This window comes from Primulina eburnea, chromosome 9 (assembly GCF_022965805.1).
Source record: "Primulina eburnea isolate SZY01 chromosome 9, ASM2296580v1, whole genome shotgun sequence".
Classification (NCBI taxonomy): domain Eukaryota; kingdom Viridiplantae; phylum Streptophyta; class Magnoliopsida; order Lamiales; family Gesneriaceae; genus Primulina; species Primulina eburnea.
In genome coordinates, this window is record NC_133109.1 from 25,541,514 (window position 1) to 25,565,654 (window position 24,141).

Consider the following 24,141-nt stretch of genomic DNA (forward strand, 5'->3'; position numbering starts at 1 on the left):
CGAGTGGAGTGGGACTTTTTGAGGGCAATTTTGCTCCGGTTGGGATTCGCGATGATGTGGGTGGATCTCATCATGAGGTTTGTCGTCTCTTCTCTCTAAGGTAGCAGAGCATAGAAAATTTAATGGAGTTAAGATTGCCGCTTCCTGTCCGAGTGTTTCGCATTTGTTCTTCGCTGATGACAGTCTTATTTTCTTTAAAGCGACAAAGAAGGATTGCGAGAATGTTCGTAATTGTTTACATAGTTATGCTTCGGCGTCGGGACAACTGATTAATTACGATAAATCTGCCCTCACGTTCAGTCCGAGTACTCCGGCTTTGTCAGTTGAGGAAATCAGGAGAGTATTGGATGTGGATGTTGTTAAGGGACATGAATTTTACTTGGGCCTACCTACTTTCTCACTTCGTAGTAAACGATTACAATTTGCCTACATTCGTGAGCGGATTAGTAAGAAAATTCAGGGCTGGAGCAGCAAATTTTTCTCTATGGGTGGTCGAGAAGTTCTCATTAAATCGGTTATGCAAGAAATTCCTTCCTTTGCTATGTCGTGTTTTAAGTTACCAATTTCTTTATGTCATGAGATTGAAAGGATGTGTGCTGAATTCTGGTGGGGCAGTAACAGAGAATCTAAAAGTATGCACTGATTGAGCTGGAATGATCTATGCAAGCCTAAGTGCTTTGGTGGGATGGGATTTCGTAATATGGTAGCTTTCAATAAAACTCTTGTGGCTAAGCAAGTGTGGAGAGTGGTTCAAAATCCTGATTCTTTAATGGCGAGAATCCTCAAAGCGAGATACTTTAAACATTCAGACATCATGGAAGCAGGATTGGGCTCTAACCCTTCTTTTGTTTGGAGGTCTTTGCTTTGGGGCAGGGCGCTGCTTAGTAAAGGTCTGTGTTGGAGAGTGGGGACAGGTGAAAAAATTTCAGCAAAGTTGGATCCTTGGATCCCGGGTTTGTCTTCATTTCGATGCAATAATAATACTTTGTTAGATGGTAATCTTAAAGTGGCCTCTTTCATTTCACCAAATGGGTCCTGGTACGATTCCATTATCCGCCAGATTTTTTCGACGCCAGAAGCTGAAGCCATCCTAGACATCCCTCTGAATAGGCGAGGTTGTACTGATATCAGATATTGGCATGGCAGTTCAAATGGGAAGTACTCAGTCAGAGATGGATATAGACTAGAAGCGAACAGCTTTGCTCCCCCTCCTTCTCAATCATCTCATTCTTTGCTTTCATGGTGGAAGGTTATCTGGCAACTTCAGGTACCTCCTAAAATCCGGATATTTATGTGGCGGGCGTCTAGGGATTTCTTACCTACGTCAGCGAACTTGCAATCACACCATGTACCGACTGATGGTAGGTGTCCTTTATGCAATTTTTATTATGCTTCGACTAGTCATTGTCTTCTGTTTTGTTCTGTTGTGAAAAAGGCTTGGAAAAATACAATTTTTTTGGAGTTATTTGTGCAAACTCAAGGAGTGTTCCTTTGTTGATTGTGGCTTACTAATATTAAAAACTTGTGGGAAGGAAGAGTTTGAAGTGTTTGCCACTGTATCTTGGGCTATTTGGAGTGATTTATGTAAGCTTCTGCATGCCCCTAAGCTGTTACCAGTTGCTATAGATGTGGGATGGGCTTTTTCTTTGTTGGGAGCTTTTCGAATGGCAAGTGAATCATGCAAAATGTTGCCTATGCAAGAGCAGATTAGTGCAGACAGTCTATGGAAGCGGCCGAACGTTGGTCAGGTGAGGCTTGATCTGGATGCAGGTTGGGATGAGGCAAATAACATATTCAGTGTTGGGGCTGTTATTCGAGACTCTCAGGGGCTTCTTTTAGGAGCCAAGGCAAAATTGGTACGAAATCGGGGGTCGATTAAGGGTGCTGAATTGGAAGCTATAAGATTTGGAATGGATTACTGTGTGGCCCAACAGTTTGCTAATGTTTGTATCTTTTCAGATTCTCTTCAGGCGGTTCATGCAGTATCCAAACCTGAAGAAGAATTGGGATCAGTCGGTGCTTTAGCTTTGGAGATTCATTTTATGCTACATGAGCATAATTTCTTATTGATTCACCATATGAAGAGATCTGCCAATGGAGTAGCTCATCTTTTAGCCCACAAGGCTTTGATTTGGTTGTCTAATTTAGACTGGGTATCTTGTGGTTTTCCTACTTGGCTGTTGAAAGCTGTAGAACATGATCTTTCTTTAACATCTTAATGAAGCTGTTTACCTTCAAAAAAAAAAAAAAACTAATCGGATGAAATAATGTTATATAATATAAAAATAATATAATATATTAAGTAATATATTTTAATTCGAAGGATATTAAATTCATATATAAATAATAATAATAAAATATATTTGTCAAAATTTAAAATCAAAACAACACACATATATAATTATATCTATATATTTTAGACAAAAAATAAATCAAAATAAACTCTAAGATGATTAAAATAATATTTTTAACAAAATTCAAAATCCAAATAATCATATATATATATATATATATATAATAAGATTTTTTTTAAAAAAAAAATAAGAAAGTAATCAAAATTCTAAACACAAAATGTTAAAATTAAAAAGAGTAAACCGATCGGATCGATTTTTAACGGGTTTATTACCGATCTAAATGATTCTTAATCTGTTTGATTGTAAAAACAATTATTAGAAGATGTGAAAATTATTGTACCAAGCCGTGATCGATTTTCGATCGATACGACATGTTCAACCCAGTTTTGAAAACATTACTCGTAATAACTCTACACGATCAAAATCTTTTTGTTGATTAGACAAATCAATTGATATCAAGAACCATCACAAATCAAAAGTTCAAATACTATATATATATATATATATATATATATATATATATATATATATATATATATATATATATATATATATATATATATAATATATATATATATATAAAATTTTCTACTATAAAGAGGTTTTAAAATTTTCAAATTATATATAAAAAGAATGGACTAAGTAAAATTTCATCGATTGACTGTTAATATATATATATATATATAGAGAGAGAGAGAGTGAGTGAGTAAAATAACAAGTGGCTATGTTGGGTTAACCTGCGCCACGTTTGGTGGTAAAAGGAGTCGTCTGCAGCATGTGCGATGCGCCTCATCAACAAATGGGACCCAGTTAATACCCCATTGGCCTGCTTCACCCAAACCCGAATCATTTTCGGGTGAGGGCCCGAATCATTAAAAGTCAATTTTTTGATTACTTTGTTATCAACACATCTAAAATATCAGCCTTAAAACGTAGCTTACATTATTTCGCAATCATCATAATTTACTCTTTGAATTTTGTACCAAACACATTCCCAACGGTTTTATTATTTTTCCAAACTAAATTTGCTTTTTCAACGAAAAATTATTATTTTTTATGTTAAGAATATTATTTTTTATTGTGAATATCGGTAGAGTTGATCCATAAAGATTCATGAGACCGTCTCACAAGAGAATTATTTCATGTGAAAATACTATTAATTATAAAAATATTCATTTATTTGCATCCTAAATTCTTGACTAATAATGAGAACGATAGTCATTAGTAATTCACAGACGACATAATAAAAAAAAAGAATAATGCTAAATTACAATCAAAATATTGTACAAACGATATTTATAATAATTAAATCGTGAGATCTTGTTATTATATCATGAAATTTTACATTGAATTTATCATGAGACGTTAATAATTAAATATTTATATTGAATTTTTTGTATTATAAAAATTGTTATACAAATTTAGTTATAAATGTAAGATTACTCAAGCAAATACAAAAAAATTGGAACAGAAATCTTAGTGTAAGACATATGACGTGGACATAGAAATTACATTCAGGCAGGAAGATCAGCTCCTTAAACATTGACACGTCGTCTCAACTTTGGACACGTCATCATTGCTCCCCCACCTGGTACGGACTATTCCACACACACATAAATCCTCACACCTCCAACAATTTTTTTGCTCTCTAAATTTCAACAATCTCCTTTTGCTTTTCCAACAATTTCCTGTAATTCCACAAAGTTTTACCGAGATTTAGGCACATAGATGTAACCAACTATTTCACAGTGACAATCCCAAATCACGGTATTCACTGAAAACTTCTTGAGACTGATTCACCCGCCTCAGTCGGACAATCTACGCTACATCCAGATGCCGCCGGCGGCCGGCGTTTTAGCTCGGGGTGATCGAATTCAGGTGAATCCATTGATGGCGCCCGCGGTTGTGCAGCAGCCCCAGCCGCCGCCTCCAGGGGTGATGATGACGACCGTGTCGGAGACGTTTGCCAAGGATGCTATCATCTCGTGGTTCCGTGGGGAGTTTGCGGCGGCGAATGCTATCATCGACGCCCTCTGCAGCCACCTGACGCAGCTGGATAGCGGCGGAGCGGCCGAGTACCAGCCGGTTTTCGCGGCTATACACAGGCGGAGGATGAACTGGATCCCGATCCTCCACAGGCAAAAGTATTTCTCCATCGCGGATATCCCGATGGAGCTCAAGAAAGTGGCCGCGAAGAAGATAGAGGAGAGGAACGTAGCGTGTACAGAATCGTCTGATGAGAAAATGAAGAACCAAGAAAGCCCGGCGGATGAGTCGTCGGACGTCATTGAGAATGACGGCGGTGAAGCGGCGCCTGAGGAATCCGAGAGAGATGATTCGCCTGAAAGTGAGATCACCGATACAGGTAAGTCCATTGAGCCTCCATCTGTTCATCGAAAATCAAACCTATTACAATGAGGATCAAGATTATTCTTTTTTATTTCACGTTGTTCTCCTTGGAAAAATGATTGATTGGTTATTGAATCATAATTTTTGTTACTGCCAAGCAGCAGACTTTCCTGAATACTCCAGAATATTTAATATGAAAAACCACATATTCGGTAATGTTATATTAAATTTGAAGGTATGTCATTTCATTATTTATTGAAAAATTATATAATTTCCGAGTATTTTATGGGAGATTTGAGAAAATCGAGATGTGCAAAGAAAAAGTTAGTTTCTGGAACCGGAAAAAATCCGAGTCCTTAATTAAGTTGTAAGAAAACAAAATTCTCAAGAAAACCATTTAATTCTTTTTATTATAAAGTTTGAATCTGGGACGCCATTAATGGAGCAAGCTAATTGATATGTGGCGACAATGGGTCTAGAAAGCATTTGAATTAAAAATTCTTCTGGTGCCGGCGGTTGGTTGGTCTGGACCGTCGGATCTTTTATTGGAGGGGGGTGGCTGCCTTCAGTTGGCTTTTCTTGGCTGCGATTGGCCCACTGGTCCACTTTGTTATTGGTATATTCGGTTCCGAAATGGGTTCTTCTTGTTGTTTCCACAGGCAAGTCGGAGTTTCCAACTCGTTTGACTTTACCGACTTCACTCGGTGAGAGAATTTGGCCAAAATCTCCACGTGGATTTCAATTTTAAAAATAATATTTTTTCTGTTAAGCACATAATTTTTAAACTATTCCTTGATGATTTTGACAATATATGAAAAAGCTCTTCAAGTGAACCAACAAGTGTAATATAGAAGGCCCTTTTGATCGAGATTCTTGGTCCGATAAGGCTAAGTGCAGCATTTAGGTACTATTCCACTATGCTCTATGAATGGTGCACAAATGATGCTTTTTCGTTTTTTTCATGGTCTGTCTGTTAGTGGGTTTCTTGGTTACAGCAAATTATTAACACGGTATCTCTCACTTTTCCATTTCCCCACACCTATCGAGATTCGAGACTTTAAAATCTTGGAAAAACAACCTTAGGGGCAGCTGTTTTTATTATAAAAGTTGAGAATGTTCAGTACGGTAGTGGAAGAGAAATGATTCTAGACTACAAGATGACTTTTTAGGAGATAACTTCATATAGTGAAAAGTTCTTGAATTCAAAAAACTTTGAAACTGTAGACAAAAGAAACACATAGGGAGGCAGAGGTTTTGGACAATGCGAAGTTTTGGTGCACATATATCGTTGATCCCAAGAGAGAGAACAGGTCCTTCAGATGACAGTTTTTTGGCTTGGCTTGCCTTTTGTAATGACTTTTTTTTAGAAATTTTTTACGATGACTCTTCAATGAGTGTACGTATTCTTTCATTGCATTGGTTATTGTACAAGAAGGTCGTATTCATTGATTTAATGCATTTATTCCTCTTACTTCTGTTCTGGGAACAGAATGATTCCAAAATTCGTTATTTCTTATGATGCATCACAGGATCTCATGAAGTGCAGCCATCTCTTGAACATGTTGACATATGTTCCAACCATGAAGAGTGTGATGCACGTCGTGCCCAGATCAAGATGACGAAAGGTTTCATCGCTAAGGAGCCGGTTAAAGGGCATATGGTGAGTCCGTCTCTTTATTAATCTTTTAGTTTTCTTGATGATGAATGTCCGTTCATATAACTCTTGTTGACTGTAAATTGTAATGCAGGTGAATGTTGTTAGAGGTCTTAAGTTGTATGAAGGCTTGTTCACTGATGTCGAGCTCTCTAAATTGAATGACTTCGTGAATGAACTTCGAGTCGCTGGTCAGAATGGTGAACTGTCAGGTGGATCCTGTGATCCGTGATGCTTATATAGTTAAACTAGTTGTTTCGTTTTGGACCAGAAGTTTTGAGGTTGTAACCAGGTTTGGGGATTTATTTTGCTTGAGATTAAATATAAGATTTGCTGCTAAAACTATTTTGCCAACGACAAAGTATGGCATACTGATTAAAAACATATTCAACCCACCCAGAACACCAATATGTTCTCAAATTTAGCAACTGGTTTTCTGGTGCTTATTTTTTTGTTCGATATGTTGCGATGAGTCTTATGCACAATTTGATCCTTTGGACTTGATTCTACTACAGCAAAGCTCTGATCCAATGCTGAATATGTTTTCAGATGAGACCTTTATTCTCTACAATCAACAAGTGAAAGGAAACAAGAGGGAGTTGATTCAGCTAGGCATTCCCATTTTCGGGAAGATAAACAATGATTCAACAACCCAAAAGAGTAAGTAGTTAGAGCGTAGTTTGTTTTGCTATAATGATTTGCTCTTTTATCTTTGCAACAACGACTACCTGCAAGAAATTTTGATATTTCTTTCTTTTAATTATGTTAACAGACTATGTCGAGCCAATCCCAGCTCTTCTCGAAGGTGTGATTGAGCATTTGATTCAATGGCATTTGATTCCAGAACACAGGAAGCCAAACAGCTGCATCATTAACTTCTTTGATGAGGTATATGTACTTCAAATTCGTTTCATTTGTCTATTCTCTAGTTCCATGCCTTGTGTACAGTATCAACAAGTTCTTTTGGTATTAGGGCGAATATTCCCAGCCTTTTCTTAAACCGCCTCATTTGGACCAGCCTCTTTCTACACTCCTCCTCTCCGAATCAACAATGGCATTCGGCCGCACGCTAGTGAACAACGGTGAAGGAAATTATAGAGGGCTGCTTATGCTTTCTCTGAAGGAAGGGTGTGTGTTCAACTTAATCATCTTAACCCCTCCAGATTTTATGGATAGTGTGGTGTTTAATTCCAAACATTTTGTGCAGGTCTCTTTTAGTCATGAGAGGGAACAGCTCAGACACAGCAAGGCATGTTATGTGCGCATCGCTTAACAAGAGGGTGACCATCACTTTCTTCAGAGTTCGAACCGAGACCCAAAACAACACACCTGCAGAAAGCCCTTTAAGTAAAGCCATGACTTTATGGCAACCTGGTGCCCCAAATCCAAACACTATAGTCACTGGCTACGAACCAGTAAGTATGATCCCAAAATGGAGTCTCTTGCGTTCCCCTTTGGTGATGTTAGCCCCGGTGCATCCTATGGTTGTGAGTCCTAAAAGGGTTCCGGGTGGTGGCACTGGGGTGTTCTTGCCCTGGACTGTTGGCTCACGAAAACCTGCAAAGCATCTTCCTCCACGTGCTCAAAGAGGACGGTTTCTTTCACTGCATTCCTCGGTTGAAACACGTGAAGAAGATTAATTCTGATTCAGGGCTCTACAATTCATGATATTTATACTAGTGATTTCCAAGTAATTTCGGTGACGCTCTCATGTCCAAAGAAGTTCCCAATGCTGATTAAAGTTGTGCATTTTCTCCTTTTTTTAACCTGCCAGGTTTTTAGTGTTGGTCTTTTATACATTCACTGAATTTATGTAGTCTCCAGAAATGGTTGATCTTGAGGTTAAATTGAGTGTGATTTAGTCCTGTTGAAGGCTTTGTATCGACTCTTGTTTTCAGATCGAGTTACTTTTAGAGTATGGTATACTTTTATGTTCAGGAAGAAGAATTTTTTCCAACTGATGTGTTTCACAAAACTAATCTTTTCAAATTGTGTGATTCTTGGTGAAACCAAAACACAAGTTTTAAACATGTCTTGCCGCATCTGATTTTTTGCTACTTTCACAAATTGAGAGCTTTGAATAAGCAAACTTCGCAAACGATAAACAGTTAGAACAAAGGCTTTAGGATAAAAGGTACGACCAATATAATAGAACCATGAGCCACATAAAATACAAGTGGGGAGGAAAACAATCCATCAAGTAGCAGAGAGACCAATTAACATCAAGACAAAAAGAATGGAAAATTGCATCAATTTGATATGTTTACTTTCTCAAAATGTACTAGACACGAATGAGTTCAAGCTACCCTTATGGAAATATACTCATGTAGATCCAATTGTTTAAAATTTTTTGATCCTGTGGGGTGGACTGAGAAGGTATGAAGCACACACAACCGAAAGAATAAGGCCATTTGATATACCATGGGCATTACATTGGGTTTTTATATGTCTCTCCACTTTCCAAACACCACGGCTATTTCTTGAATTAACAAAGTATAAGGTTTTGCAATTAAGCTTTCGGTGGCTCATCATCCTCCTCAATATCCCAACTCAAGTCGTCATCATCTACTGCAGTACTTAACAGCTTCCTCAGTTCAGCACTACTTTTTCTGTTGATGTGTATCATTTTTACGTATTTTATTGCATTAGTTTCGTGTGTATTTGCATTGCGTGTGCATGCATTTCATATACATTTTGTTTGTTTTAGAATTAGCACATGCATATAATCGTCTCATTCGTACGTGATGAATTAGCAGGTGAAATGGCCGGAGAACTCAAATCAAGAGAGAAATACACAAGCCATGTGAGAAAGAAAGGAATGATGCAGAAAAGTTGGTGCCCGTCGGTAGAATCTTACCGCTCGGGCAACGAAGATGGATTTCTGGACAGAAGAGTTGGCGCCCGGGCGGTAAGATTGTGTCTTTCGAAGATTGGATTACAGAGGACTCGTCGCTCGGACGGTATAATATTACCGCTCGAGCACGAGTACCGCACATTGCGAGAGAAATTACAAAGGAGTTGGTGCTCGGGCGGTGATATTATACCGTCTAGCACGATTAGATTTGATGGTATGTTTTGTCGCGGGAAGGATATATATTTCAGGTGTAGCCATATATGCATTGCTAGATTCCGGAGCTACACATTAATTTATATCCGAGTCATTCGTCCAGCAACTAGGAATCATACCAAAATCTATGGATTTGGGATTCAGGGTTTCTATTCAGTCCGGAGATCAGATGTTTACCTCGTAGATAATGAGGAGATCGGAGGTTCGGTTGCCGAAAAATATGGTGCAAGCAGAATTGATTATGCTACAGTTGCCAGAGTTTTTCATTATTTTGGGTATGAACTGGCTTTCTTCAAACGGAGCCACTATAGATTTTCGTCGAAGGTCAGTATCTGTCCGACCACCTAGCCATTAGCCATTTATTTTTGAGGCAGCCAGACACCAGTATATGCCACACATCATTTCTTGCATATGTTCAAGGAAGCTCATGAGGAGAGGCTACCAAGAATTTTTTGCGAGAATTGTGATAGTGACCGAGCCAGTCAGCCAGAGGCTAGAGGACGTCGAGGTGGTCAGTGATTCCCCAGCGTTTTCTGGGATGATGTTTCAGGCATTCCACCAGACAGGGAGGTTGATTTCTCTATCAAGCTGATGTGAGGTACAGTGCTGATTTCTAAGACACCTTATAGTCTAGCATCCACAGAGATGAAAGAGGTGAAGGATCAGATACAGGATTTGCAAGATAGGGGTTTCATTCACCCGAGCTTTTCTCCATGGGGCACATCGGTACTGTTTGTTAAGAAGAAGAACGACAGCATGCTGATTTGCATTTACTACAGGGAGCTGAACCGAGTCATAGTTAAGAATAAGTATCCACTACCCAGTATCGAGGATCTATTTGATCAGCTTCAGGGAGCGTCAGTATTCTAGAAGATAGATCTCCGATCAGGATACCACCAGCTGAATGTAAGAGAGTCTGACATGCATAAGTTGGCATTCAGGACGCGTTATGGGCACTATGATTTTATGGTGATGCCCTTTGGACCGACGAACGCGCCAAAAATCTTCATAAATCTCATGAATCGTGTGTTTCAGCCATATTTGGATCAGTTTGTCATATTTTTCATAGATGACATACTGATTTATTCGAAGAGCAGAGATGAGCACAATCAGCATCTGAGGACCATACTGAAGACTTTACAAGACAGACGGTTGTATGGGAAGTTCAGTAAATGCGAGTTCTAGCTAGACAGAGTGGCATTTTTGAGCCACATCATATCCCGATATGTAGTGGAGTTTGTTCCCAGTAAGGTTGAGGTAGCCCAAGAATGGCCAGCACCTAAGAATGTGACAGATATCTGCAGTTTCATGGGGTTGGCTGAGTACTACCGGAATTTAATTCAGGGCTTCTCTTCTATTGTGGTGCCTATGACCGCCTTGACGAAGAAGAATGTCAAATTCATTTGGGGATCATAATTCCATGAGAGTTTTGACAGGCTGAAGCAGACATTGACTTCAGCTCTAGTTCTATCCATGCGATCAGGACAAGAAGAGTTTTTGCTTTATACAGATGCTTCGAAGCTTAGTTTGGGCGCGGTTCTGATGCAGCACGACAGGGTTGTAGCCTATGCTTCTAGGCAGTTGAAGGTCCATGAGAAGAATTATCCAACTCATGACCTCGAGCTAGCAGCTGTAGTATTCGCCCTAAAGATATGGAGGCAGTTATCTGTATGGAGAGATGTGCAGGATTTTCACTGATCACATAAGTCTAAAATACTTCTTCATGCAAAAGGAACTGAACATGAGGATATGGATAGAACTAGTGAAGGATTACGACTGTGGCATTAGCTTCCATCCAGGTAAGGCTAATGTAGTTGCGGATGCCTTGAGCAGGAATAATGCAGTGATCATTCAGCTGTCGGTACAGAGATCATTGCAGGCAGAGATTCAAAGGTTTGAGCTGGTAGTTTATGACAGGGGCGATGCCCCTAGTCTTTCTATTCTAACAGTACAGTCGACACTGAGAGACAGGATTCGAGCGGGGCAGACTTCTGACGAGCAGTTACAGAAGTGGAGACAGAGGGATGAGTCTAAGGGCCTGAGGTTGTATACAGTTGAGGACGACATAGTCAGATATCGTGACCGACTGTGGGTTCCTAGCAGTGATTCCCTAAGAGATGATATCATGATTGAGGCCCACAGCACCCCGTACTCCATCCATATTGGGAGTACGAAGATGTATAAGGATCTACAGACTCAGTATTGGTGGCCCGGCATAAAGCGAGATATTCTGTGTTTTGTCTCCGAGTGTTTGACGTGTCAGCAGGTTAAGGCCGAGCATCAGAGACCTGCAGGGAAGCTGAGACCACTCCATATTCTCGAATGGAAATGGGAGAACATTACCATGGGTTCTCAAATGATCGGCTCACTAAGTCAGCACACTTTCTACCGATCAGGAAGACTTTCACCATGACTCAATATACGTAGCTGTATATCAGAGAGATAGTCAGACTGCATGAGATTCCAGTGTTCGTCATGTCAGACAGGGATCTGAGGTTCACGTATGCATTCTGGAAGAGTCTGCATCAGGCCTTGGGTGCTAAGTTTCTATTCATACTGTCTTCTATCATCAGACCGACGGTCAGTCAGAGAGGGTGATTCAGATTTTGGAGACCTACTCAGATCTTGCATTATCGACTTCCAGGGCAGCTGGGAGCCGAAGTTACCTCTCGTGGAGTTCACGTACAACAACAGCTATCAAACATCTATCGGTATGGCTCAATATGAGGAATTATACAGGAGGAAGTGTAGGTCACTAGTTTATTGAGACGAGGTAGGAGAGAGGGACAGAGTTGGGGCCAGATATTTTCAGTCAGACTGCAGAGTTACTGGTTAAGATCCGAGATAAGATGAAGACCGCTCAGAGCCGACAGAAGAGCTATGCAGATCAGAGGCGCATGGATCATGAATTCATAGTAGGGGATCATGTAGTTGTGAAAGTCTCACAGATGAAAGGTGTGATGAGATTTGGAAATAAGGCCAAGCCCAACCCTAGATTCATAGGATCGTTCGAGATCCTAGAGAGAGTGGGGACACTCGCATATAGAGTTGCATTATTGCTGAATCTGGTGGGAGTTCATAATGTGTTCCACGTCTCGATGTTGCAAAAGTACATGTTGAACCCGTCACACTGTATTCAATTATGAGCCACTACGGTTGACGTCAAACCCGTCTTTCGAGGAGAGACCCGCTCAGATATTGGATAGGCAAGAGCTCCGGAACAAGGTCATCAACATGGTCAAAGTCAAGTGACTGAATCATTCCGAGGAGGAGGCTACTTGGGAGACACAGGCCGAGATGAGAAGTTGCTACCCTGATTTTTTCAGTACGTCTTAAATTTCGAGGAATAAATTCTGTTTAAGGGAGGAGAATCGTAAGGTTTAGGAAATTCGAACTACGTAAACTGACTGTATGCAATCTAGGGTTTTACTAAAATATGAGTTTAATTATATTTAATGCATGTTTATTGCATGATTTGTGGGTTAGTTCATGGTTTATTTAAAATTTAATGCATTAGAACTTTAAGTTGCATTTCGCTCTCGAACGAGGAACGGAGACCGATGATAATCAAAATAATGTTTTTATTAAATAATTATTTTTGATTAGTTAATATATGGTGTAAATAAGTGTGAGATTTGAAAATGGGCCTTGGTTGGGTATTTTTACTCGCCGAGTCAATTTTTTTACCGATGCGCAAATTTCAACGAGTCGAAGGTTTTTTAGGGTTCGGGCAACATTTTCAAAAATGTACCTGAACGAAATATTTTTCGGGAGTGTTTTTTTTCTTGACATGTTTATTTATTATTTAATGTGCCTAAAAAGTTTTAATCACTTTATTTTCTTAATTAAAGGCCCATTACCACCTTTTATATTAACATAAACTCTACCCTAAAAACCCTAAACCTAGTGTAAGCTTTGGCCGCCCCTCCCCTTCAGCAACATCAGCTTTTTGAAATTTTCAGCAGCTCCCGCCTTCGAGTTCTCCCTTGAGTTTGCAAAGAAATCCCTTCCCGTCTTTCCGGTGCTCGTCCTACGCATAGATATCCAAGTTTTCAAGTGTTTAAACGCAAAGACACGCCATAAATCTTGTTTTGCTCATCATTCACGCTATTTTATTGTTGATTTGTGTGTGGTTTCATGGAAATTATTTAATCAAGCATGTGGTTTCGTTTTCGTAAGGTTTGACATTAAATATGCCTACTCTTTTGTTGAAACTCACATTTTCTTGATTTTGATGCAAGGGGATGCTATGGATAGGGGTTAAAGGGATGTTCATGTTAATATTTAAGGTGTCAATATGTTAGAGTCATGGAGTAGTCATTATTTGGTGAAGGCCAATCACATTTCTTTTGGTGTTTGGTCTCGGTTGGGCTAGATCGGAAGGTAAGGGCTAGATTGCGGTGCAAAGGCTGTTCCAAGACTTGGATCAGACCCTGGTGGGGCTGAATCATTGACTAGGTTGGATAGAACACCGCTGGTATTGGTCATACAGCCGGATGAGAGAGTTAAGTGCAAGGGTGTCTCGGTTAGGGCTTGGTGTGAGGGTTCACGGGTGTTTGCACTTGGCAGTGTACATGGGGATGAGGGCTAGGGCTAGATCGGTCCAAGAGGGTCCAGAGGTTGGTTAGTAAGAGTTGGTTCAGGGCTGGTACAAGCTGGTTTAGCCTAGGGATGAGAATTTGTTGGGTGGATGCAACTAGGGTTCAAGCAACTTGGTTCCAAAAATTTCCAGCAAGGTGCAACCGAGTTTAGGGGGTTCTAAATGGCTAGAATTTTGTTGTTTAAGGGATGGTAGGGTGTGAATAAGTCATGGTTTAAATTTGAGAATGTTTGATTAAAGTTCGGGTTGGTTCATTTTAAAACCGGACCCCGGTCCATGTTTTTAAAACGAATCGTATAAGTCATGAAATGGGATCGGGTTTATGTCTAGAAAATGATTAATAATATGTTTTGAGTTGTTTTTAGGAGTTTGGTTGGCTTCGGGTCGAAATTTTGAGGTACAGGGATAAAATGGTTTGGGTTAAGTGCAAGGGTGTCTCGGTTAGGGCTTGGTGTGAAGGTTCACGGGTGTTTGCACTTGGCAGTGTACATGGGGATGAGGGCTAGGGCTAGATTGGTCCAAGAGGGTCCAAAGGTGGGTTAGTAAGAGTTGGTTCAGGGCTGGTACAAGCTGGTTTAGCCTAGGGATGAGAATTTGTTGGGTGGATGCAACTAGGGTTCGAGCAACTTGGTTCCAAAAATTTCCAGCAAGGTGCAACCGAGTTTAGGGGGTTCTAAATGGCTAGAATTTTGTTGTTTAAGGGATGGTAGGGTGTGAATAAGTCATGGTTTAAATTTGAGAAAGTTTGATTAAGGTTCGGGTTGGTTCATTTTAAAACCGGACCCCGGTCCAAGTTTTTAAAACGAATCGTATAAGTCATGAAATGGGATCGGGTTTATGTCTAGAAAATGATTAATAATATGTTTTTAGTTGTTTTTAGGAGTTTGGTTGGCTTCGGGTCGAAATTTTGAGGTACATGGATAAAATGGTCAATTAGGGTTTCCAAGGGCAAAATGGTCATTTTGCACCCGGGTCGAGTTAGCAGTCCTGGCAGTGCTCTGATCGTAAATTGACATGTTTTAAATGTATATTTTATCATGAACATGACCTTTTATGGAAATACGAAAAATTCGTTGCATGCTTGGTTTGAAGAAATTACAGATATGGATGTTTTTTTATCTATATAAGTGATGAATATGATGACATGTTTGAAAGGATGAGAGTTGGTTGTGACTAATACAAACACGAATACAAATACGATGATATGTAAGGTCAATGCTCAGTGGATGGGTAAAATATTGTCATGGATGTCCCCGTCGTCGGGTACCATAGTTACGTAGATAGATCCATCATACAGAGCTGATACAAAAGTCACAACTAATGAACGGAATTCGAATAAAGAAAATGAACATGTATATGATGATATGCTGCGACATGTTTTGACACGTTATGCTTTGTTACTCGTTTACGTTCATGTTTTTAAGATCTTGAAATGTATGTTGATTTCAGTACTTTTCACTGTTGCATGTTATTTATATGTACTTGTTATAACGTTTATGGTGTGTTGAGTCTTTAGACTCACTAGGTGTGAATGATGCAGGTGAGCATATTGATGAGAAGACTGGAGGCGTCGAAGACTGAGTAGACGGGGCTGGATGTGTGCACGCTAACCCGAGGACCATATTTTCCGCACATTACATTTATGAGTTAGGAGTGATATTGGACATTCTCATACTCTTTCTTTTATATGTTGATGGTTATCAGGATTTTCGCATGTTTCATTTGTGAATTATTTTAAACGACAATTTAGGGTTTGACGGTTGTCTCATTTTATAACTGCAGTGTTTTTACTGTTAGTTGAATACTTTTATTTTAAAATATATAATTTTCAGCTGTTATTGGATGCATGCATACAAATGTAATTTTCGAAAATTATCTTGCAAAATAAAAATTCTAGTAGTAGATGTTTCAAAAATTTTGTCCTTCAAAATTCTCATTTTTAATTATTTGAGCGAAAATTGTACCTTCGACACATCAACGCTATCTGATTATAATGAATTCACAATTATTTTTTTAATAACTTTTGAATCCATTGATTAAATAATAATATTAATAGTGACTGGTAAATGTAAAATTCTCATGAAATATTCTAGAAGAGTCTAAAATATGTATTAATTATTAATTGAGTGATTAAATAAAATTTATTTAATTTAAAGAGTGTGTGTGTATTATACGATGCTCAAGTAACGTTGTGAACGTTAAAACTAAAAAAATTAAACTTTCGCTACGCCTTGGGTGCGAGAAATTGGTACTCCAAAGAAAATGGAAAACAACATTTTCTGGGCACATAAAATGTTGGAGAATTGAAAGAACCACTGCCATTGTGCCTCGGAGATAGTTTTGAATCGAGGGTCATGGCAACATGAATGTTGATAGTGAAATTATAATCAGCTTCAGAAATGGCGGAGGAATATCTCGACTTTTGGAGTGGAGGGCGGCGACGGTGGTAAGATGGTGGAAGAGGAGAATCAAGAGGCGCCCAAGCAACGGACAGGAGGTCCAGGAGAAGGTCATCCTACCGCAGTAATATCAAAAATTAGAAGAAAAAAATTGGCAGCCATTAAAGAGAAGTTTTGGAAATGATGAAATGTCCTAGAGGCTATTGAGAGGGAGGAAATCATAGAGGATCTATGCACGCGATCATTATCTCCCCATATATATTGGTTGGAGCTGGCTTATCTCATTTGTAAGCTTGTATCATGTTAATTGAATCATACGATCTAATGATTTAGTTCAAAGATTTAGAATGTATCATCTTTCTGAATTTTGCATACATATTATATTGGCTTCGGTAATTGCAGGATCATGTATTTAATTAAGATGAGTTAAAAATTATTTTCTATTTTCCTGTTTTTGTATCATTGTATGATGAGAAATGTAAATGAGAAGGGATGACGACTTACAGGACAAATTTGACAATTTTTCCTTAGCTATATATAAACCGGTCAAATTTCACAATGCCCTTCAAGAAAATAAGAATTAGGAGGCTTGGTGATGCTAATAAATTTACAAGTATTGGCGTTAGTATGGCTGCATCTTCTATGACATTAGGTGATCCTACCATCGCCAGTTCGTCTGGAAAGGTATATAATGGTCGTCAGCTCAAAAAGAACTAGTAAGGATTGATATACTCGAGCATGGAATAATGGTCGTCAACTCAAAGAATTAGTCGGGATTGGTATACTCGAGCAACATGTGAGGTGACCTGTAAATTTTCACTAATGTCCAGTATAGTACCTCTTCAACTCCAAGTTCACCTTCTGCTCTCGCGGCATATATATCCTCACAGATAGCTATCAACCTGAAGAAACATGATAATTACTTAGTGCACAATTGGATCTAGTTTTATTTTTATGAAAAGTTAAGATGACGCATCTCCATGGCCTAAAAATAGATGCATCTTCCAAAAAATAAATAAGATCAACTATAAACAAAAAAAAAATATTATTTGATCATTTCCATCCAATGAGTCTAGATAATTATAGACAACATTAACCAGTTCATTTAATATTATCATTACTGAGATAAGGGTAAGCTTTCGGGTTCTTTACAAATTTGAGTACCTGTCACATGAAGGAAGATTCTCATATGGTATTCTCATCCGTAAGTCGGAACACTGCATTCTGATAAACCGTCCAACCGCAAGTACAAATGTGATGTAGAGACCCCATATGCTGAATTTACTTAGTGTTTCACCAAGAAATCCTTCTGGTGTAATATAACAGATCAATCACTCTAGATGTTATATTCAATTAAAATTCATTCCACGGTTGTTTAAGACAAAAGATGTGATAAATCTTACGTGGGGTTTCTTCTGATACAATGACAGCCATGGGTCCTGATATGCCTCCACACCAATTTTTGTCCAGCGAATTTATGTCATGGAAGGACCACCACTCAGAACTCCCATGATGAAGGACGAGATCCGCACTGACATCATTTACCTGTCGATTATGGACATGTGACTCATGAAACAGTTTTACATTTCATTGTTAAAGGCTGTGGCGAGTCCATAGTTGTATCGTATTAAAATGGAAAATTTTGGTTTTGAACAGATAAGACTTTACATGAATGCATCTGAAGTCAAAACCTCGTCACAACTTGAAAGCTCCCGAGTAGAATAGACTTTTTAAACCCAAAGCAACTTTATGGTAATTCAATGGTAAATCATTTTATAGAGAGAATCAGTTTCACTCGTTTAAAACGGTTTGAATAGCATGTCCAAAATTTATATTAGACGTAGGACTTAATGTATATTAAGAGGACTTATTTTTAGAAAAATAAAATATAAAAGTTGTTGATTAATTTCTATGATGGCCAACTATGTTTGCTTGCCATCTCTGGCTCAACCCCTGCTCAAGCACCCCTGTCACATGCCAAGCAAAATAAAGCCACCTACATAAAGGGATGTTGAAGTGCTTATGCAGATAATGCCAACCAAGTCCCTACACTCCCCTCTCCCACAAATTTGCATTTCCCTCTGGTGATCCTAAAATCAACCAAGGACTTAGGGGGTCTTCAAACTACTGCCCAAATTTTCCATTATATTGATGGCGTCTTTCCTTAAATAAAAAAACTTGATACACGAGGGCTTAACAAGGAACATTATTAGTTTATATAACCATTAAAACTAAATCTCGTTGAAGGTCGTTTGAAACAAATAACATATTTCAAAACTATAATAACTAGTTTAAAAGTTTACTTTAATTAATTCATATTTTTTTACCATCATAACCCCAATGGTAGAGATTGTGTGTGTGTGTGTGTGTGTGAAAAAAGGGAGCGAGGGAGGGCTTGAAAGCATACCTCTTGCTCAAAAGGTCTAATTTCTCCAGACCCTGTAACCCGAAAATATCTTGGATAAATGTTGTAAACCCTAAAGCTGCTGAAGGAACCTTTCAGAACCCTCTCAACTTCTGATGATTTGGGAAGATCTGATGGATCAACGCTTCTCTCAAATTTCACAGTTTCCTTTCCTTTTGGCCGGTCTCTTGTAAGAACCCAAGAAAATTTTATATCCATGCTACTGCTGTTAAGAGAACTGATAAACTGCTTCTGAACCACATCAGGGACAAGCCACATAGTGCTTGCATCAGCTTGACAGCAAACCAGTTGGATGTCATTCACATTGTATGAGCTCAAATATCCTTCAGGATCAATATCAACATTCGCATTGAAATCATTCCACAAAAGTTTTTCACAAAGAGTTGTCTGGTACAAAGTCAACCTGCCATCTACTGTCTTGATATCAAACTGAAAACTTGCATCATTAATCGGATTTGTAATGTTTGTCGGATTACCATTACTGTATATCTGTAAGAAAACAATTAGCTTCCATGGAAAATAGTAATCATTGCTATATTTATCATTTTTATCATTTCGGTCAGTTTTTGGAGTAGCGTCATGCTCCGAGACAACACTTGATTATGGCCCATAGTATGTTTTTTTAACAACTGCCAGTTTTAGAACATGATAATTTCAGGAGATTCTAACAGCATGCTATAGAAATTATAAAATCAACGAGTAATACTAATACTCAGATACCATTGAACAAAATAAACACTAACAGAAAATAAATTCTATTAGCAATCACCTAATAAAAAGGAATTTGTTACTAAGATTCACATCCATATCTTTTCAAAAAGAAGAGAACATATACTCTTTTGTGGAGTTGAGCCACGAGCTACGTACCAGCATGGGGGCCCAAATGACACATATTAATATGAAAAACAGACATATCCCATTGCAAATCTTAGTCATCTTGGTCTGCTTCTCTCCTTGTTTATGCTTAGCTCTGTTCAGAACATTATCGCACTTGACAAGGTACAAGCTTGCATTTATGTCTTCCAACTGAAAACACAGAAAACATCGCCTTTTAATGCGATCTCAATCTTGTGCATGGGAAATGATTCGCCAAACAAATTAATACAGTCAATACAGTAATCAAAGATTCACATATTCAATTTAGTACAAGTACTTGGAGCAGTGGTGACTTGTGACATGAAAATCAAAGAACTCGCCTTCAGCCAGTCATACATAGTTAATGATGTTGTTGTGCAAGACCAATCAAGGACGCATCGCAATTCGTACAAAAAAGGCAAAGCACGAAAGAGCCTGTGGCCAAGATAATTAACCCGAGAAATTTTGCTCGTTAGAAACTGACGATATAATGTGCATTTGTGGGGAACCCCATATCGAATTTGCGTGGCTTGTAGTGCCAGAGAAAAAGATTTAGTAAGATATATTGCTCGAAGAGCCAATCCAGCAGCATTTTTCTGAGAAGTATCCATGTTCCAAGCATAATCGGTGACAGTATAAGTGGAGAGGAAGAGGTTGAAAACGTAAAATATGACCTTTCCTGTCCCCAATGAGCATAGGTACATGATACGATCAACAATCATTAGGAAGAAGATGATCTGCAAGCAAGAAAAAAAACCCAGCATGATAAATAACCGTTTATTTTTAATCCAAAGATGAAAAAAGGCATATACTCGCACCATTAGAATAAATACAAACTCTTTTGGGAATTGATCCTCCAGTTGATAGTACTCCAGAATTTCACTTTTATTCTTTATAACAGATTGGTAGAATATAGCAACCAGAAAGAAAACAGTCAAATCAGCACCAAAGATATATGCGTAGAGATCAACTTCTCTCTTGCCACCACCAATTACTGAGAGTACATCATAGGGAAATCTAATTTTTTCAGCAAGTCCCATGCTTCGAGCTTCAAGGATTTCTTTAGCTACATCAGCAGCTGGAGTTAGAGATTTATAATTTTCTGATGGTGTGCATTCACTTAATGGAGAGGCATAAAGAACCTCAAAAATAGCCAAAGCCACATTTCTATTTTCAGTACTGTTTTCAATACTTTGAACTTGAACCTTGCTAGCGCAAGTCCTTTGATTAGGCACTATATTCTTGCACTTTTCATCATGTACAAGCTGCAGAAGCTGATTCATTCCAGATTCTAGTCTCTCTGGTTGGATCCCATCCTCTGGCCATACTTTGACATCCATGGACAATTGAACAAAATATGGAGGAGATTCTGCTTCCTGTGTCAGAGATTTCCAGTATCTTGAACAGCTACTAACCATCATTTCAACTATTTGTTTCATAACTTGGACAAATTTCATAGATTTCTCAACCCAGCTAGAATCTGATCGAACCTCATTTTGATTAAGCATCCCCCCTTTTCCATAATCAAATCCAGCTGAAAACCATTCACCGTCTTTGGCAGTTATAGAACACTGTATTAGAGTAGATAAGTAAACTAAAAATAGAGGTAGCAAACTTATAACAAAAGACGATGTTATTCTTTTTGTTGGAAACCCCAACCCGCGCAGAAGGCCTGACTGAATGCTGAAACCACAGTGTTGTATCATGATTTGATAGAGATACTGAATCAAAACATACATTTCGGTGTATATTAGCATTATAACCCAGAAGATGTAGTCAGGTCCAGTATTTACGCACAGAGCATAAAGGAACAAAGCCCCCAAGTACACCATAGAAAGCAAACTGAAATTCCAAAGAAAAATAAGAACGAAACAACAGTAACACACTACATCGTTATTAGATCTCATATGGGACCATATATGCTGGACTATCAGCAGACTCGAGAAATCTGAAGTTCTACTCGTGTCTGACTGAAGAGAAGATGATCGATTCAAGTGCAAATGTCTAATGTCAGAACTCTTTTTCTCATCAGACAGTCCTTCCATATGTAAGGGCTCGCGTGAATTTGAATCTGAATCTTGAGGTGCAATATTTAAAAAGCTCACAAGACTATTAACAGCGTGATTTCCAATTGACTGCACTTGGGAAACACCGTCACCTATCAACTGTACAGCAGAAGCTAAAGGGTTTTCTTGGGATTGGGTTTTACCTTTCTTAACTTTGTCCAAATCATTAACAACATTATAACTGCCACACTCCTCTTGCTCTATTATTTCACCAAAAAAAGCATCTATCGTGTACTTTGTGAAATCTACTGTACATGGACTCTCTGGTCTTGAGCTACTCGGGGAATCATGCACATTGGATGTGAAAGCATAACTCGTGTCGCCATCTTGTTCTACAAGTTTGCAGGTATCTGTCTGAATAAGTGAAGCATTCTTCCTTCTTCTCAATCCTTCATTAACAGGTGAAGAATCATCAGCAGTAAAGGAATTCATACTGTGGAGCTGAACTTGTAGGTTGAGCATCTCAGATTTCATCTTCTCCACTTGTAAGTTACGTTGACGTTTCTCCTCCTCAGATTTGCGAATATGCTGCAACTGTTCAATCTTCCAAGCAGCTTTCTTTTCTTGCTCTCGGACAATTGCACCAATTTGTTCAGCTTCAAGGTACCGAAATATATAATCAAATTCCGATAAGGAGAACATATATGATTGAAGTGATACCAGAAAAAATATGATGATTTCGACTAAAGCAGATCTTGAGGTGATCCGAAACCCATAATCATATTTATAGAATCCAATCACCTCATACACGTAATCAATTGTTTCGCACTTTTCTGCATTAAAGTCACCAACAAAGGGAGATTGATAGGCCAGAGAGAGAACAATAACAGCAAAATTGTACATTCGCAAATACTTGAAGATCTTATTTTTCTTCTTTAGTATGGTAAGTCTCAGACGGAAGAAAACAAGAGCAAAGCCAAGGTAGCCAAGGTGTAAAATGTCATACTCCAATGTTCCTGTAATTAAGATGGCAGCAAGTACTAGATCCAACAAATGACAATAGCAGTAAACCCTCAAATAGTCCAAAAAAGTCCACATGCTTTTGGTTTCGATTGATAGATCTTGCCAAGCTATAGCATTCTTATGGTGAGAAAGCATTTGGTAATATGTAAATGACCCTGAAAAACAGGAGGCATGGTCTGCACGGACTTTAAAACAAGCCACCATGAAAACCACATAATAACTGATGAGCATTCGAGGATCATCAATAGTAAGGCCTGCCATAGAAAAAACAAATGACTAATAGCAGTGGACGGGAAAAGATGAATTTGATAGCAAATATGAAGCTGAGGCATCCCTCTATTTTTAGGGATAGGAACCTTAGTTTGGAATAAACAAGTAAAAGCCTATACAAAAGCTTTTTTAAGCATGCAAATGGCAGAAAATCAATGGACTGAAAAATAGTACTGCCATGGGTCCCCTATCCATAGATAGGGGGCCAACCAGTTCTTCCTGCTGGTCAATCAGTCTTAGTGTGAAACCCAAGAAAAAGACTTCGGCAACCATTATCACCACAATTGATTATTGGGGCTCTAGATCATAAATTTTAAATTTACTTCAGTGAAGTCCCAACATAAGATTGTCAGAATGAAAACACTAGATGACAGTATGCCAGAAACTCTCCAGATAAATGAGTTGAGAATAAACTCGTTTCTCAAAACCATTGTATCATGCATGAACGAAGATATAGTAGAATAAATTTCTTTCTAAGAAGCAATTAACATAGTGAGAAAACTTACCCAGCCAACATTTTTCACAATAATGAAAATATAGATATGAGGTTTTCCAGCAATCATGGCAACGTACAGCACTCTCAGCAGAAACACGGAGACTCAAAGGCGTCATAGTTTTCCACATCACAATATATTCAGCAAGAAGAATGATAGCAAATAGAAAGACAAAGATTAGCCACAATCTACGTACGATAGGGCGTGCCAATAGAACACAAGTAGCGAGACAAGCAATATAAAGCATAGAAATGGCATTTAACAAAGCAAAACTAGCAAGTAATAGTGCTATCATGTTGATCTCAAGGCCAAAGAGGTTGAACATGTTTTCCATCCAAAACTTCAAATAAACTTTTAGAGTTGTCTTCTGCATTTCAAACCTATCCTGCCTCAATGAAAGAATCCTTTTCTTATTCCATTTATGGCTATCTCTCATGCTTCCCCAAAAATACCCAAATAAATATTTTCCATTGTTGTAATCCAGAGAGTCTCTACTGGTAGAAAAATCATAATTTTGTGCATACAGTTCGCTGGATTCCACAAAGCTCTGTTCATCCCCATTAGAAGTTGATACAACAGGCAAAACATCATCTGGTGAGAAGAATAAAGGGCAAGGTTCCTCGGATCTGCCAATAAGAAGAGAAC

The 24,141-nt window shown here is 38.5% G+C and overlaps 3 protein-coding genes across 3 annotated transcripts in view; 2 read left to right on the plus strand and 1 right to left on the minus strand.

The window, feature by feature from the left end:
• The first annotated feature begins 700 nt into the window (after positions 1-700).
• Positions 701-2,219, plus strand: LOC140840826 (uncharacterized). The gene is made up of 2 exons (XM_073207991.1): positions 701-1,267; positions 1,533-2,219. Exons 1-2 carry the CDS (start codon positions 701-703, stop codon positions 2,217-2,219), a joined length of 1,254 nt encoding a protein of 417 aa, XP_073064092.1.
• A 1,764-nt stretch (positions 2,220-3,983) lies between these two features.
• Positions 3,984-8,264, plus strand: LOC140841381 (RNA demethylase ALKBH10B-like). The gene is made up of 7 exons (XM_073208745.1): positions 3,984-4,719; positions 6,233-6,363; positions 6,452-6,569; positions 6,907-7,017; positions 7,130-7,245; positions 7,331-7,485; positions 7,565-8,264. Exons 1-7 carry the CDS (start codon positions 4,188-4,190, stop codon positions 7,995-7,997), a joined length of 1,596 nt encoding a protein of 531 aa, XP_073064846.1. The 5' UTR covers positions 3,984-4,187; the 3' UTR covers positions 7,998-8,264.
• Positions 8,265-16,450: 8,186 nt separating this feature from the next.
• The window catches only part of LOC140841382 (piezo-type mechanosensitive ion channel homolog), a 28,620-nt gene continuing 20,929 nt past the window's right edge, over positions 16,451-24,141 (minus strand). Inside the window, 8 exon segments of the mRNA XM_073208746.1 lie at positions 16,451-17,325; positions 17,588-17,732; positions 17,827-17,968; positions 18,831-19,337; positions 19,716-19,874; positions 20,045-20,440; positions 20,522-22,986; positions 23,509-24,140. Of these exon segments, the coding sequence (XP_073064847.1) occupies positions 17,190-17,325; positions 17,588-17,732; positions 17,827-17,968; positions 18,831-19,337; positions 19,716-19,874; positions 20,045-20,440; positions 20,522-22,986; positions 23,509-24,140 (4,582 nt within the window). The 3' untranslated portion in view covers positions 16,451-17,189.